The sequence below is a fragment of the Bubalus kerabau genome, chromosome 6 (assembly GCF_029407905.1).
Source record: "Bubalus kerabau isolate K-KA32 ecotype Philippines breed swamp buffalo chromosome 6, PCC_UOA_SB_1v2, whole genome shotgun sequence".
In the NCBI taxonomy this organism is placed as follows: Eukaryota; Metazoa; Chordata; class Mammalia; order Artiodactyla; family Bovidae; genus Bubalus; species Bubalus kerabau.
Window position 1 is genome coordinate 11,700,097 of NC_073629.1, and position 15,115 is coordinate 11,715,211.

The 15,115-nt window shown below is 41.9% G+C and overlaps 1 protein-coding gene across 1 annotated transcript in view; it reads left to right on the plus strand.

Moving 5' to 3' along the window:
* Window positions 1–15,115, plus strand: part of SPTA1 (spectrin alpha, erythrocytic 1) — an 87,036-nt gene that overhangs the window by 51,219 nt on the left and 20,702 nt on the right. Inside the window, exons 25-35 of the mRNA XM_055586758.1 lie at window positions 1,490–1,634; window positions 3,555–3,736; window positions 5,927–6,026; window positions 6,141–6,338; window positions 8,168–8,311; window positions 8,791–8,894; window positions 9,615–9,777; window positions 10,170–10,301; window positions 11,355–11,492; window positions 11,677–11,781; window positions 12,935–13,143. Coding sequence (XP_055442733.1) covers window positions 1,490–1,634; window positions 3,555–3,736; window positions 5,927–6,026; window positions 6,141–6,338; window positions 8,168–8,311; window positions 8,791–8,894; window positions 9,615–9,777; window positions 10,170–10,301; window positions 11,355–11,492; window positions 11,677–11,781; window positions 12,935–13,143 — 1,620 coding nt within the window. The remainder of the gene's footprint in view (window positions 1–1,489; window positions 1,635–3,554; window positions 3,737–5,926; window positions 6,027–6,140; window positions 6,339–8,167; window positions 8,312–8,790; window positions 8,895–9,614; window positions 9,778–10,169; window positions 10,302–11,354; window positions 11,493–11,676; window positions 11,782–12,934; window positions 13,144–15,115) is intronic.

The following is a 15,115-nucleotide window of genomic DNA, read 5'->3' on the forward strand; positions in this document are numbered from 1 at the left end:
ATCATGGAAAAAGCAAGAGAGTTCCAGAAAGACATCTATTTCTGCTTTATTGACTATGCCAAAGCCTTTGACTGTGTGGATCACAATAAACTGTGGAAAATTCTGGAAGAGATGGGAATGCAAGACCACCTGACCTGCCTCTTGAGAAACCTGTATGTAGGTCAGGAAGCAACAGTTAGAACTGGACGTAGAACAACAGACTAGTTTCAAATAGGAAAAGGAGTATGTCAAGGCTGTATATTGTCACCTGCTTATTTAACTTATAAGCAGAGTACATCAGGAGAAACGCTGGGCTGGAAGGAGCACAAGCTGGAACCAAGATTGCTGGGAGAAATATCAATAACCTCAGATATGCAGATGATACCACCCTTATGGCAGAAAGTGAAGAGGAACTCAAAAGCCTCTTGGTGAAAGTGAAAGAGGAGAGTGAAAAAGTTGGCTTAAAGCTCAGCATTCAGAAAACGAAGATCATGGCATCTGGTCCCACCACTTCATGGGAAATAGATGGGGAAACAGTGGAAACAGTGTCAGACTGTATTTTTCTGGGCTCCAAAATCACTACAGATGGTGACTGCAGCCATGAAGTTAAAAGACGCTTACTCCTTGGACGGAAAATTATGACCAAACTAGATAACATATTCGAAGCAGAGATGAGACATTGCCAACAAAGGTCCATTTAGTCAAGGCTATGGATTTTCAAGTGGTCATGTATGGATGTGAGAGTTGGACTGTGACGAACGCTGGGTGCTGAAGAATTGGTGCTTTTGAACTGTGGTGTTGGAGAAGACTCTTGAGAGTCCCTTGGACTGCAAGGAGGTCAACCAGTCCATTCTAAAGGAGATCAGTCCTGGGTGTTCTTTGGAAGGAATGATGCTAAAGCTGAAACTCCAGTATTTTGGCCACCTCATGTGAAGAGTTGACTCATTGGAAAGACCCTGATGCTGGGAGGGATTGGGGGCAGGAGGAGAAGGGGATGACAGAGGATGAGATGGCTGTATGGCATCACCGACTCAATGGACGTGAGTCTGAGTAAACTCCGGGAGTTGGTGATGGACAGAGAGGCCTGGCTTGCTGCAATTTTGGGATCACAAAGAGTCGGACATGACTGAGCAACTGAACTGAAGGTTTTCCATCTTATTCCACAGTTAAGCATGTGCCTTTGCTATCAGGGCATTTGATTCAAATTTAGGGTCTGCCTAAATATATGGCTAGGGTACAATCTTGAGAAAATACCTAACCTATTTTTTTTTTTTTTTTGCTACTTAGCCTCTAAGCTTTAGTTTTCTCATATGTTAAATGAGACTGGTAATAATAATTAGGCCTCAAGTCATTGTTGTGAAGATTAAATGAGCCTAAGTTCTAACACTTAGTTCTAACACATCCTTAAGAAAAGGATGATGATGGTGGTACTGATGACTTCTTTATGAGCCCAGCTAGTCTGCCTCTAGCTTGTGTTATTATTCTTAAACTTTTTACCCTCATGCACCAGAGAAGCAGATGACACAAAGGAGCAGATTGAGAAGAAATGCCAGGCCCTCAATACTGCTGACCCTGGCTCAGACTTGTTTAGTGTGCAGGCCCTTCAACGACAGCATGAAAACTTTGAAAGAGATCTCATACCTCTGGGGGAAAAGGTGAGATGTGCCTTCAAGCTTTTCCAGCACATTCCTCTTCACATCTACCCATATTAATGCCCTCTCCTTTGCTTTTATTATCCAGTCTCTTACTTTAGTTCTCTTTATCCTACTCCATTCTTGTTCTTTAGCCCTGTCCCAAAAGCTAGTCTACCAAAAGGGCATGCCCAGGGCAATTTATGTGGAGGGAAATGGTTTTAAATTTTTAAAAAAAATTGAAATACAGTTGATTTACAAGGTTGTGTTAATTACTGCTGTACAGCAAAGTGATTCAGTTTTATAAATATGTATAAATATATATATATACACATTTATATCCTTTTTTATCTTCTTTTCTATTAAGGTTTACCATAGGATATTGAATATAGTTCTCTGTGATATACAGTAGGACTTTGCTGTTTATCCATTCTGTATATAAAAGCTTACATCTGATAACCCCACCTCCCTCTCTATTCCTCTCGCAACCCCCTCCCCCTTGGCAACCACAGGTCTGTTCTTTATGTCTATGACTCTGTTTCCATTTTATAGATGAGTTCATCTGCATTATATTTCAGATTCCATGTGTAAGTGATATCATATGGTATTTGTCTTTCTCTTTCTGACAAACTTCACTTAGTATGATAATCTCTAGTTGCTCTAAATGGCATTATTTCATTCCTTTTTATGGCTGAGTAATAGTCCATTATATGCATATTATATCTTCTTTATCCATTTATCTGTCAATGAACATTTAGGTTGTTTTGTGTCTTGGCTATTGTAAAGAGTGCTGCTGTGAATATTGGGGTGTGTGTATCTTTTTGAATTCTAATTTTGTCTGAATATATGCCCAGGAGAGGGATTGCTGGATCATATGGCAATTCTATTTTTAGTTTTCTGAGGAATCTCCATACTGTTTTCTACAGTGGCTGCACCAAATAGCATTGAGGGAAAATATATTGTAAATGTTTGTGAGTTTGTGAGTTCCAAGTGACCAGAACTCTTCGTGAGTTCCAAGTGACTAGAATGTATAGCAGTTAGTTGGAGATCAGTAGTCTAAGATAAATAGGAGATGATCATACCTGGTATGACCAGGCTTATGCCTGAGTGTGATGCAGAGCTTCCTTAGAAGGGATTGAAGAGGCTTAATCCTACTCTGGCCAAAAAATGAACTCTAAAGCTTGCCAAATACACTCTGGAATAACTCAGGGGGAGCATAGAACTTGCATTACCATAAAAACCAAAAAGAAGCACAGAAAATGTCTACATTAAAAAGATCTTCATATTAATTGACACTTGCCACCAACCAAGTCACTTAACCACCCTGCCCTATAGCCTTGTTTATTTGTTTATACAAAGGTTTATTTTTAAATGTATGATAGATTCCAAGACAATACTTCATTCTTCCTATAGGTGGCAACAGATGGTATGTCAGAGAATACAAATGTTTAAATAGGAATGGAATTAAGGATCATCATTGCCTCAGGCACAAGGAACAGATTCCTTTTTGTAAGATTTCTTAATTCCATCTGTGGCCAGGGGACCCTTTCCCTGCAGCCTTTCCTGTTAGCTCCTCGAATTCCTTCTGCTCCTCCTGTTTCTGCTTGAATGCCTTATCTCCCTCTTTTATCTCCTTGACTTGCTCTTTGGGCTGCTCCAGGGGCTTCTTCTTGCCACCTTCACAGCCCAACATGATACCTGAGGCCTCTTCCCTGGACCTTATCACCAGAAGCAGCCTTCTAATCATAAAAAGAAGCATGGTCATGTCAAGAGTGACTACTTTGGGGAGTTATCATATGCATCAAAAGGGTTTCCACTATCATATAAAAAGTAGCAAGACCTCATTGATGTCTATTTGAGGAAGGAGCACCCTGAGGCTTGAAACTCTTTTGCTAGGATTCAGGTGTGACACCAAGCTGACTGTCAGAGCTCTTGACCCCCTAGGTGGAGGTATTGAGGGACACAGCAGATCGACTCAGTGAATCCCACCCAGATGCCACTGATGACCTGCAGAGCCAGCAGTTGAAGCTGAAGGAGGCCTGGGATGACTTGCAGGGGCTTACAAAGGATCATAAGGAGAACCTACAGGAGGCCTTAAAATTCTACCAGTTCCTCAGCCAGGCCAGGTAAGGTTCCAGAGGCGGACTTCCACCAGGTGGAATTGGCAGGGTCCATGCCTGGCCCATAAATGGAGCTTCTAGGAGCTGTCTGGGTACAGGTGTTCTTCATTACCTGGTTTGGAGGGTACCTCTTGGTCCAGGTTGTACCTTTGGTAAGGAACAAAATTCTCAGGTTCAATATTTCAAGCCATGAAATATTGAATTTTGGAAGAATATGAGGTTATCTAGGCCAATTAAATATGCTTCTATGGAGTCTATACTATATAGAGAGTGCTATATGAGGAATTATAGGATATTGGGAGTCCCCAGATGCACTAGTGGTAAAGAATGTGCCTGCCAATGCAGGAGACAAAGGAGATATGGATTTGATCCCTGGGTCAGGAAGATCCCCTGAAGGAGAAAATGGTAACCCACTCCAGTATTCTTGCTGGGAAAATCCCATGGACAGAGGAGCCTGGAGGGCTGCAGTCCATGGGGTCACACAGAGTCGGACATGACTGAGCACACACATGCATAGAATATGGGGAGATAGTCTACTGGAAAAGCAAAGAATAATACATATAACCATGGTAGAACATAGAACAGCCCCAAACACACATCCCAACAAATAGATGGAACTATATAAACAAAGGCACGAGAACAGGAAGGTATAGAATGCCCATGACGCAGAAACAGCTAGAGCCTGAGTTTTGTATGTCACAGGGGTGAGGAGAAATAGCAAGAGATAAATTCAGAAATGTTAAGCTCAAATCCTTTTTTAAATTAATTTTTTATTGGAGTTTAATTGTTTTTGATTGTTGGAGAAGTTTCACTGTTTTGCTAAACAGTTTAGACATGATCATGTTTTAGCAAATACACACTTTATCTGTGGAACAATTTGCACATTCTGCCCCATCATATCAGTCTGCATTTAGAATTGAGGGTTCAGGAAGTAACAGCTTGCAATGTAATATTTTTGAAGATAAAAGGGGGTGACTTTGGCAAATGACTGCAAGTGTTCTTGCCAATGCCCTCCCCAATTCAGCATCTCTGGAAAATTATAGTGTTTCACATAGTATAAATAAATAGCATCCATACTCACTCCTCCAAAGCATATATATGCTCATATATCTCTGTTTATATAGCTTCTGCCTATACTTCAGATTCCATGTTAAATGCTGACTCTTTCCCTTTATGAAATACTCTTCAACATTGCAGAAGTAATATTAGCACCCTCAGAGCAACTCTAACACCTTATTTTATCTCTTCAGGACAGTCTTTCTTTTTAGGGTTTTTGAAAAAAAAAAAAAAATACTAGTCTCTATGTTTTGCTTGCTTTTTGTTTTCTTCTCTCAGTATAAAGTGTGAACTCCTAGAAGGCACAAATACATCTCTTTCACAATAAAACTTAGTTGTTTAAATAAGTGAATAAATGAGTTTGCAAAAGAAGAGGACTTTCTGCCCTACAGCTACTGATTCCTATTTAATAAACAAGAGTAAGGGCACTCTTCATGAGATGCTGAATTTGACCATCGTATATAATTTTTTAACTCAATGACATTTACCTTCTGGGACAGATGGACTTTATCCCTCCTTTTCTAATTTATTGACTTCTAAAAGAGTGGGAAATGACCCTGGTTTAATCAGCAGCAGAGAATAAGTATGGTGTGTGTGTGTGTGTGTGTGTGTGTGTGTATGTTGGGCAGAAGCATGTACTGGATTCGATTTGGAATAAGAGTAAGAAGAAAAACATGCCTCACCTGAGATTCTATGCTAAGATAAATCTTTAAACCCAAAAACCCACTTTAAAGGAGTAGGACATGTTAAAAGTAATGGAATATGTACCAGTCCAGGATTCCAGCGTCTGGGTTCTACTCCATCTGTCTGTTTCCAGTTTTAGCACATAGGCAAATCACTTACATTCTCTAGGCCAACTTCCTCATCTCCAAAGTAGAAGGAAAAGAATTCCCAGAATTCTACTCAAAATTATTGCAAGAATCAAAAGAGATAGTGTGTGAAGAAAATTTCAAATGCAACAGAATGCTATTATTAAGTTATACAGTGAAAACAACAAAGCTAAGATCTGTGAAGGCTATAAACCAGAAAGAAAATATGGATCTGGAAATGTTTTCTAGGGGAGAAAAAGTCCAAGGACAGACAATTTTATAGCAAGTTGCAAGGTTTCCTTGATTCAATTTCAGTATGCCATTTCTCTAGGGACTTACAGAATTGGATTAGTGGCATTGGTGGCATGGTCTCATCCCAGGAACTGGCTGAAGATTTAACTGGCACAGAGATCATGATAGAGCGACATCAGGTATGGTGACAAAAGCCTTAGCCTCTGATCACATAACCTCGCAACCTTCCTGCATTTTGCAACTTTTGTGAGATGTCACTGGACTCACCAGTCTCTGATCCCTTTTTCCCACAGGAGCATCGTGCTGACATGGAGGCCCAGGCTCCTGCCTTCCAGGCCTTTGAAGACTTTGGCACAGATCTTACAATCAGTGGACACCGGGCCAGCCCTGAAATTGAAGAAAAGCTTCAAGCTGTTAGACTAGAGAGAGATGAGTTGGAGAGTGCTTGGGAACAACGCAAAAAGATGCTAGATCAGTGTCTGGAGTTGCAGGTACTGCAAATTCCCAATCGTTAAACAGGCTTAGCTGAGTCTGTTCCTTCTATGCAGTTTCACAGAGTTAATACAGGTGCTTATTTCACTGGAATTCCATTCCAAAATCATAAAGGTATCTCTTGATTATCTGATATTGCATTTTCTGCTTTGCATTTTCTGATCATTGTAGTGTTCTTTGCTCCTTATTCTTGTTAATGAAAAGCTAAACAAAAATGGGGGTCAGTCCTAGGGCATGGGGCCCTGAAATTAAGTGGTTATAATTTATTGATATTTAAACTTACTTATTGATTGAAAGTTTTACTGATTGATTTTTATTGATTTTATTGTGTTCCTAGGAACACAAATCAGAGAAGGCAATGGCACCCCACTCCAGTACTCTTGCCTGGAAAATCCCATGGATGGAGGAGCCTGGTAGGCTGCAGTCCATGGGGTCGCTAGGAGTCGGACACAACTGAGCAACTTCACTTTCACTTTTCACTTTCATGCATTGGAGAAGGAAATGGCAACCCACTCCAGTGTTCTTGCCTGGAGAATTCCAGGGACGGGGGATCCTGGTGGGCTCCGTCTCTGGGGTCGCACAGAGTCGGACACGACTGAAGTGACTTAGCAGCAGCAGCAGGAACACAAATATTAGTAAGATAGTGTCTATTTTCTAAAAGTAGTGAAATTAGACTTGTAGACAGATCATTGGAAAAGACCCTGATGCTAGGAGGGGTTGGGGGCAGGAGGAGAAGGGGATGACAGAGAATGAGATGGCTGGATGGCATCACCAACTTGATGCACATGAGTTTGACTGAACTCCGGGAGTTGGTGATGGACAGGGAAGCCTGGCATGCTGCGATTCATGGGGTCACAAAGAGTTGGACACGACTAAGAAACTGAACTGAACTGAACTGAGGCAAATCATTCTAATATATAAAATAATTACTGATAAAATGTGTGAATATTTTGAGATTATAGCAGAGGGAGTGATTAATGCTCCTGAGGGAAGTGAGTGAAAGTGTCACATGCTGTTCTGAAAAGCAGTCTTTGCCAGAGTCTTAAAGAAATAACCAGCCAGTTTTCACCAAGTGTGTGTGTGTGTGTGTGTGCGCGCATGCTCAGTAGCTCAGAGTGTCCAACTCTTTTGTGACCCCATGGACTGTAACCCATGGGCTCCTCTGTCCATGGAATCGTCCAGGCAAGCATACTGGAGCAGGTTGCCATTTCCTACTCCAGGGGATCTTCTTGACCAAGGGATCAAACCCATATCTTTTGCATCTCCTGCATTGGCAGGTGAATACTTTACTACTGTGCCACATGGAAAGCCCATTTACTATGTCTAGGATATGGAAAATAGTACTGAAAGAATGGAGGAAAGCTTATATGAAAACATAAAACATGTTTTCAGGGAAGAGTAAAAGGTCCAAGATAGCCAAGGTTTACTGTATGAATGTTTCTTGAAAGAATATTGGCATCCTTTCCGGTCAGATCAGTCACTCAGTCATGTCCAACTCTTTGCAACCCCATGAACCGCAGCACGCCAGGCCTCCCTGTCCATCAGCAACTCCTGGAGTTCACTCAGACTCACGTCCATCGAGTCAGTGATGCCATCCAGCCGTCTCATCCTCTGTCGTCCCCTTCTCCTCTTGCCCCCAAATCCCTCCCAGCATCAGAGTCTTTTCCAATGAGTCAACTCTTCGCATGAGGTGGCCAAAGTACTGGAGTTTCAGCTTTAGCATCCTTTACAGGGTCCCTATTATCAGTATCATGGGAGAGGTGGGAGATCATTTCCTCTGTCTGCCTGGAATGAACATACCATATACATTTAATTTTAACCCCCATAGTTGTTCCGAGGGAACTGTGATCAGGCTGAGAGCTGGATGGTGGCACGTGAGAATTATCTAAGGTTGGATGATAAGGGGTCCTTAGACAGTCTGGAGGCCTTGATGAAGAAACGTGACGATTTGGACAAAGCGATTACTGACCAGGTAATAACAGCTAATACAAGAATTCCAATAATAACTATTAGTAATAATGACAGAAATCCTGCACATGTATGTGGTTTTATGATTTGCATGTATTTTAATTCCCATTTGCTTTTTATATAAACTCTGAGGTAGGCGGGGAACATAGTGGCTTAGTCTTAGCCAAGGTGCAGAAGCTATTTTATATGCTATCCAACATCCCATTCAATGCAGGAATCACTTTCTACAATGACCAAGGGAAGTGTCTGTTCTATAGGGAAGTCGGCACCACACGTGTAGTCCACCTCAGTATCACTATTGATGTTTCTCTTCTTGTTGAGTTAAAAGCCACCTCCCCATAAGGCATTTACCTTTTGGCTTTGGTTTTGTGGCCCTTCATGAAGCCACAAAGGATATATCTCTCCTTTTCTAGGAGGAAGTCTGAGATTGCACCAAGAGCCTAATTTCTGGGTATCTGGGCTTTTTCTCTTTCCTTTATCTAGGAAAATAGAATCACTGAACTAGATCTTTTTGCTGAACGACTCATAGCTGAAGACCACTATGCCAAGGAAGAGATTGCTGCTCGGAACCAACGGATACTAGACAGGTCAGTATTGAGCAGTTGTTTTGTGAGCTATAGGAAGATATAGGAGCTTTCCTTGTGGCTCAGCTGGTAAAAAAAAAAAAAAAAATCTGCCTACAATGCAGGAGATCTGGGTTAGATCCCCCTGGAGAAGATACCCTGGAGAAGAGATAGGCTACCCACTCCAGTATTCTGGCCTGGAGAATTCCATGGACTGTATAGTCCATGGGGTTGCAAAGAGTCGGATACAACTGAGTGACATGCACCCACTTACTCACTCAGGAAGATATAGAAAAGTGACTACTTTACTAGCATTGAGGATGGAGATAGTACTTTGAGTTCTCATTTCTGTGCTGTGCTCTTCTAAGCTGCTTCAGTAATGTCTGACTCTTTGCAACCCTGTGGCCTATAGCCCACCAGGCTCCTCTGTTCATGGGATTCTCCAGGCAACAATACTAGAGTGGGTTGCCATGCCTTCCTTTAGGGAATCTTCCTGACCCAGGGATCTAACTCTCATCTCTTACATCTCTTGCATTGGTAGGCAGGTTCTTTACCACTAGTGCCACTTGGGAAGCCCATATATGACATATAAGTGTCTAAATAATGAGAATGAGAAGACAAAGTGCAGATAAGCAAATAGGGAGATTCATGGATATGGCATCAAGGCTTGGTGGAAAGATGGATATGGCATCAAGGCTTGGTGGAAAGATAGAGGGCAGAGAATAATCTAGTTCCGACTTTCAGATGGAGGATTCTCAAAGAACAGCTGACTGCTGAGCGGATGAAACTTGGAGACTATGCTGACCTAAAACAATTCTACCATGACCTCAAGGACCAAGAAGAATGGATCAGTGAGATGCTGCCCATAGCCTGTGATGAATCCTACAAAGATCCCACCAATATTCAGGTAAGTTCAAAGTAAGAATCTTGGAAAACTTCAACATACTCAGACTGATGAATGAACGGTCACTTTCTAAAGTGGAAAACTTCCTTACTGTTCAGACTGTCGTCCCTGCCTTCAGGGATTTCTGAGTCTAACGTGGAGGGAGTTCTTCCCAAGAATTGGATGGTATGGGGAGGGAGGTGGGAGGGTGGTTCAGGATGGGGAACACGTGTACAACTGTGGCGGATGCGTGTTGATATATGGCAAAACCAATACAATATTGTAAAGTAAAAAAAAAAATTAATAATAATAATAAAAAGAATGAATTAAGAATCCTTAATTTTTCCTTTTAAACAGAATTTATCTCATCTTACTTTCTAAATTAGATGGTAATCTAGGTTCTGCTTTCCCTTCAGAGAAAATATCTGAAGCACAAGACCTTTGAAGATGAGGTCAATAGCCGAGCTGAGCAGGTGGAAGGAGTCATCATTTTAGGGAACACTCTGGTTGAGCGGAGGGCATGCGATGGTAATGAAGAGTCTGTGAAGGTGGGTTCTGCTTACAATGGGCTTTGGGCTATCATAGGAAGAGAAATCTTTTATACCCTTTCGGTGTTTCCATGTGTAGGAATATGGAATATATTCTGTTAATGGTCTTCCCTTTGTTTTTTTTTTTTTTTTTCACAAAAGAGGAGGAAAATATGTTGTTTTGGGATTCCCTGATAGCTCAGTTGGTAAAGACTCCATCTGTAATGCACGAGACCCCAGTTCAATTTCTGGGTTGGAATGATCTTCTGGAGAAGGGATAGGCTACCCAATCCAGTATTCTAGAGCTTCCCTTTTGGCTCAGCTGGTAAAGAATCCGCCTGCAATGCGGGACACCTGGGTTGGATCCCTGGATGGGGAAGATCCACTGGAGAGGGGATAGGCTACCCACTCCAGTATTCTGACCTGGAGAATTCCATGGACTGTATAGTCCTTGGCATCACAAAGAGTCGGACACGACTGAGAGACTTGCACTTTCAGACCTTATCACTCCCATCATACTCAGCATCTTGACCTCCAAGACAGCTTTAGACTTAATTCCTATGTGTTATCATGCTTGCTTATATTTTATGTCCCTACCACCAAGAGCTTTGGCATTTAGGCAATCAGTTTCTGTAATCAGTCCAGAACTCTTTCTTCAAAATTTATGCAAACACCTACTGTTGCTTTCCCAGATTTAAACCATCGTAAACAATTATGATTTAAAATATATGACCTTCAATTACTGGAAGATTTTGGCTAGACCCAAACTCCAGAGCCTCCCTACATTATCCTTTCATTTGTCACAGGACCCTAAATACCATAATGACCCCTCAATTCCAGAGAGGGGGCTGTGATCAAGTAGGGCTTCCCTGGTGGATCAGATGATAAAGAATCTGCCAGCAATGCAGGAGACCTGGATTTGAACCCTGGGGTTGGGAAGATCCCCTGGAGGAGGGCATGGCAATCCACTCCAGTATTGTTGCCTGGGAAATCCCATGGACAGAGGAGGCTGGTAGGCTGCAGTTCATGGGGTCTGCAAAGAGTCAGACGTGACTGAGTGACTAACACACACAGGATCAAATAGAAGAGTTGGAGAAAAAATGGAACTACTTGCTTGCGGTAACAATTGACAAAGGACAGAAGCTCGATGAAGCTAGTCGCCAGCAGAGGTTCAACACAGGCATCCGGGACTTTGAGTTCTGGCTCTCAGAGGTATTTATACCTGGAAATGGTGTGGGCATGGGAGTTTAATAAATTCTTGTCAGATAAATAGACTTTTGCATGAGCAATTTCCTTGACTTTTCTTGGGAAAAGTTTGGGGACATGGTTGTGAATCTTGTTCTCCTTAAAGACAGTTTTCATCTGGCAGCTGTATTGCTTACCTTTCCATTTCCAGGCAGAGACACTGCTGACCATGAAGGATCAGGCCAGGGATCTGGCTTCAGCAGGAAACTTGCTCAAGAAACATCAGCTACTGGAAACAGAGATGTTGGCTAGACAGGTAAGTAGTATTAGAATTGCACTCTTCTGGCCAGAACGGAAATGTTGGTGACTTTTCACTTTCCTGTCTAAGGAGTCCATTTGAGAACACAGCTTTGCAAAGCTGAGCTTAGTGTTCTCAACCAGCAGTCATTATAATCAGGTCAAATCCATAGACTTCAGAGCTGTTAACTTTATTATCATTAAATCATAGATTCTAAGATTGCAATAAAATCTGAAAGTTAAAGTGTTAGTCACTCAGTCATGTCTGATTCTCTATGACCCCATGGACTGTAGCCTACCAGGCTCCTCTCTCCATGGAATTCTCCAGGCAAGAATATTGGAGTCAGATTCCTAGAAGTAGATCCTAAAAATGATCTTGTTTACCTTTTAACCATGCGTATAAACTCACTCTCTTCCAAAGCTGATATATTTGATCTGGCATTTTAAAGAAAATAAAAGTTTATTTTTCAGAACTACTAAAAAAATCAGATGGGAACATGTGCAAGGCAGTTGAACTATATGTACATTGTGAAACTTCTATGGAGCATTTCAGTTGTATCCTAATGTCAAGCAGAGAGGTGTCCTGTGAGCTATGATAAACATTCAGAGAGGTGTTAATTTCACGTTGATGGGTTTTATATCATCAGTTTTATTTGGTAACACAGACATAGAAAGAACATGATGTCAAAGGTTTTCTGCTTCAGGACTTGATGATATTCTCTTGAACATCACTAGGGGGCAGACTTGGAATGCAAATAGACATAGAAGAGGCTGGCTGTGTTCTGAATGTGACTAGCCTGAGAATGTTGCCAAAAGAGAATCTTGACTATTTCAGTCACTCAGTCTGTGTCATATTCAGCACTGTGAAAAGATAACCCTGTTTAGAGACATAGTGCTTGTTCACCAAGGTCTTATTTTCCATATGGGAAGAGGAAGAAAACACAAGGGAAAACATCAGAAGGCCAACTACACAGTTTCAACAAAGTAACCATGCTATCTATAATGTCCGTATTCTTGCCCTTATCCAAACTGAGTTAAAAGAACATAAGTTCAAATTCATTATCTTCAAAAATGATCTATTTTCCACAGTCTTTGAACTTGAACTAGCAGTGTTTAAAGGTCTACTTAATACCTATACTACACTAATCATTAAGGACACTTGGGCTTTCTAGGATGCACTCCAGGACCTGAACACATTGGCTACAGATCTGATCTCCAGTGGGACTTTCAATACTGACCAGATTGTGGAGAAAAGGGATAATGTCAACGAGCGCTTCCTAAATGTCAAGGAATTGGCAGCTGAGCATCATGAGAAACTAAAAGAGGCGTACGCCTTGTTCCAGTTCTTCCAGGACCTAGACGATGAAGAGTTCTGGATAGAGTATGTACTGATAGCTCACATTGCATGGATAGTCCAGGAAAATAGACAATCCACCAAATTTGTTCTTACTTGACGCTGAAATGAAATAAGAAAAATGAACGTTGGTTTTATTTTTACCAGTTTTTTTCACTATGTGTACACAGAAGGAGACAGGCACAGAGGGAGTGACAAGAAGTTCACATACATTCTGGGAAGAAAATTAAGGAGCTGTATATGTTTGTTTTTTAGACTTCCCATAGCTTAAACGGTAAAGAATCTGCCTGCGATGCAGGAAACCAGGGTTTGATCCCCGGGTTGGGAAGATCTTCTGGAGAAGGAAATGGCAACCCACTCCAGTATTCTTGCCTGGAGAATTCCATGGACAGAGGAGCCTGGTGGGCTACAGTCCATGGGATTGCACAGAGTAGGACATGACTGAGTGACTAACACACATATGTTTGTTTTTAGATAGTTCATATGTGTAAAGTCCTCTGTCCATGAAATTCTCCGGACAAGAATGCTGGAGTTTGCTATGTCCTTTTGCAGGGGATCTTCCTGACTCAGGGACCAAACCCATGTCTCTTATGTCTCCTGCATTGGCAGATGGGTTCTTTACCACTATGGCCACCTTGGAAACCAGATAGTTCATAGAATGTGTTATGTCCATTCTGAATTAGATAACTGAGCATTTATGGCTTATTGGACTCATCATTATCCTGATTCTTTCTGTGACTTGCGTTATGTAATATGCGACTGAACTTTACACTGGCAGAAAATGTTACATAGTACCTGTGCTTTGTGCTTAGTCATGACAGGCTCTTTATGACCCCGTGGACTGTAGCCCACCAGGCTCCTCTGCCCATGGGGATTCTCCAGGCAAGAATACTGGAGTGGGTTGCCATGCCCTCCCCAGGGGATCTTCCCAACCCAGGGATTGAAACCAGATATCCCACATTGCAGGTGGAATCTTTACCATCTGAGCCACCAGGGAAGAGCAAGAATACTGGAGTGGATAGCCCATCCCTTCTCCAGGGGATCTTCCCAACCCAGGGATTGAACTGAGGTCTCTACCATTGCAGGCAGATTCTTTACCGACTGAGCCACCAGAGAAGCCTACATAGCACTTGCTATGGTATTATCGCTGATTCTTCAGTTCAGTTCAGTTCAATTGCTCAGTTGTGTCTGACTCTTTGCAGCCCATGGACCACAGCATGCCAAGCCTCGCTGTCCATCATCAACTCCCAGAATTTACTCAAACTCATGTCCAGTGAGTCGGTGATGCCATCCAACCATCTCATCCTGTCATCCCCTTCTCCTCCTGCTTTCAATCTTTCCCAGCAGCAGGGTCTTTTCAAATGAGTCAGCTCTTCACATCAGGTGGCCAAACTATTGGAGTTTCAGCTTCAGCATCAGTCCTTCCAATGAATATTCAGGACCGATTTCCTTTAGGATGGACTGGTTGGATCATCTTGCAGTCCAAGGTACTCTCAAGAGTCTTCTCCAACACCACAGTTCAAAAGCATCAATTCTTTGGCACTCAGCTTTCTTCACAGTCCAACTCTCACATCCATACATGACTACTGGAAAAACCATAGCCTTGAATAGATGGACCTTTGTTGGCAAAGTAATGTCTCTGCTTTTTAATATGCTGTCTAGGTTGGTCATAACTTTCCTTCCAAGGAGTAAGCATCTTTTAACTTAATGGCTGCAGTTGCTATCTGCAGTGATTTTGGAGCCCCCAAAAATAAAGTCTGCCACTGATTCCCCATCTTATGCCATGAAGTGATGGGAGCAGATGCCATGATCTTAGTTTTCTGAATGTTGAGCTTTAAGCCGACTTTTTCACTCTCATCTTTCACTTTCATCAAGAGGCTCTATAGTTCTTCTTCACTTTCTGCCATAAGGGTGGTGTCATCTGCATATCTGAGGTTATTGATATTTCTCCCAGCAATCTTGATTCCAGCTTGTGTTTCTTCCAGTCAGCGTTTCTCAT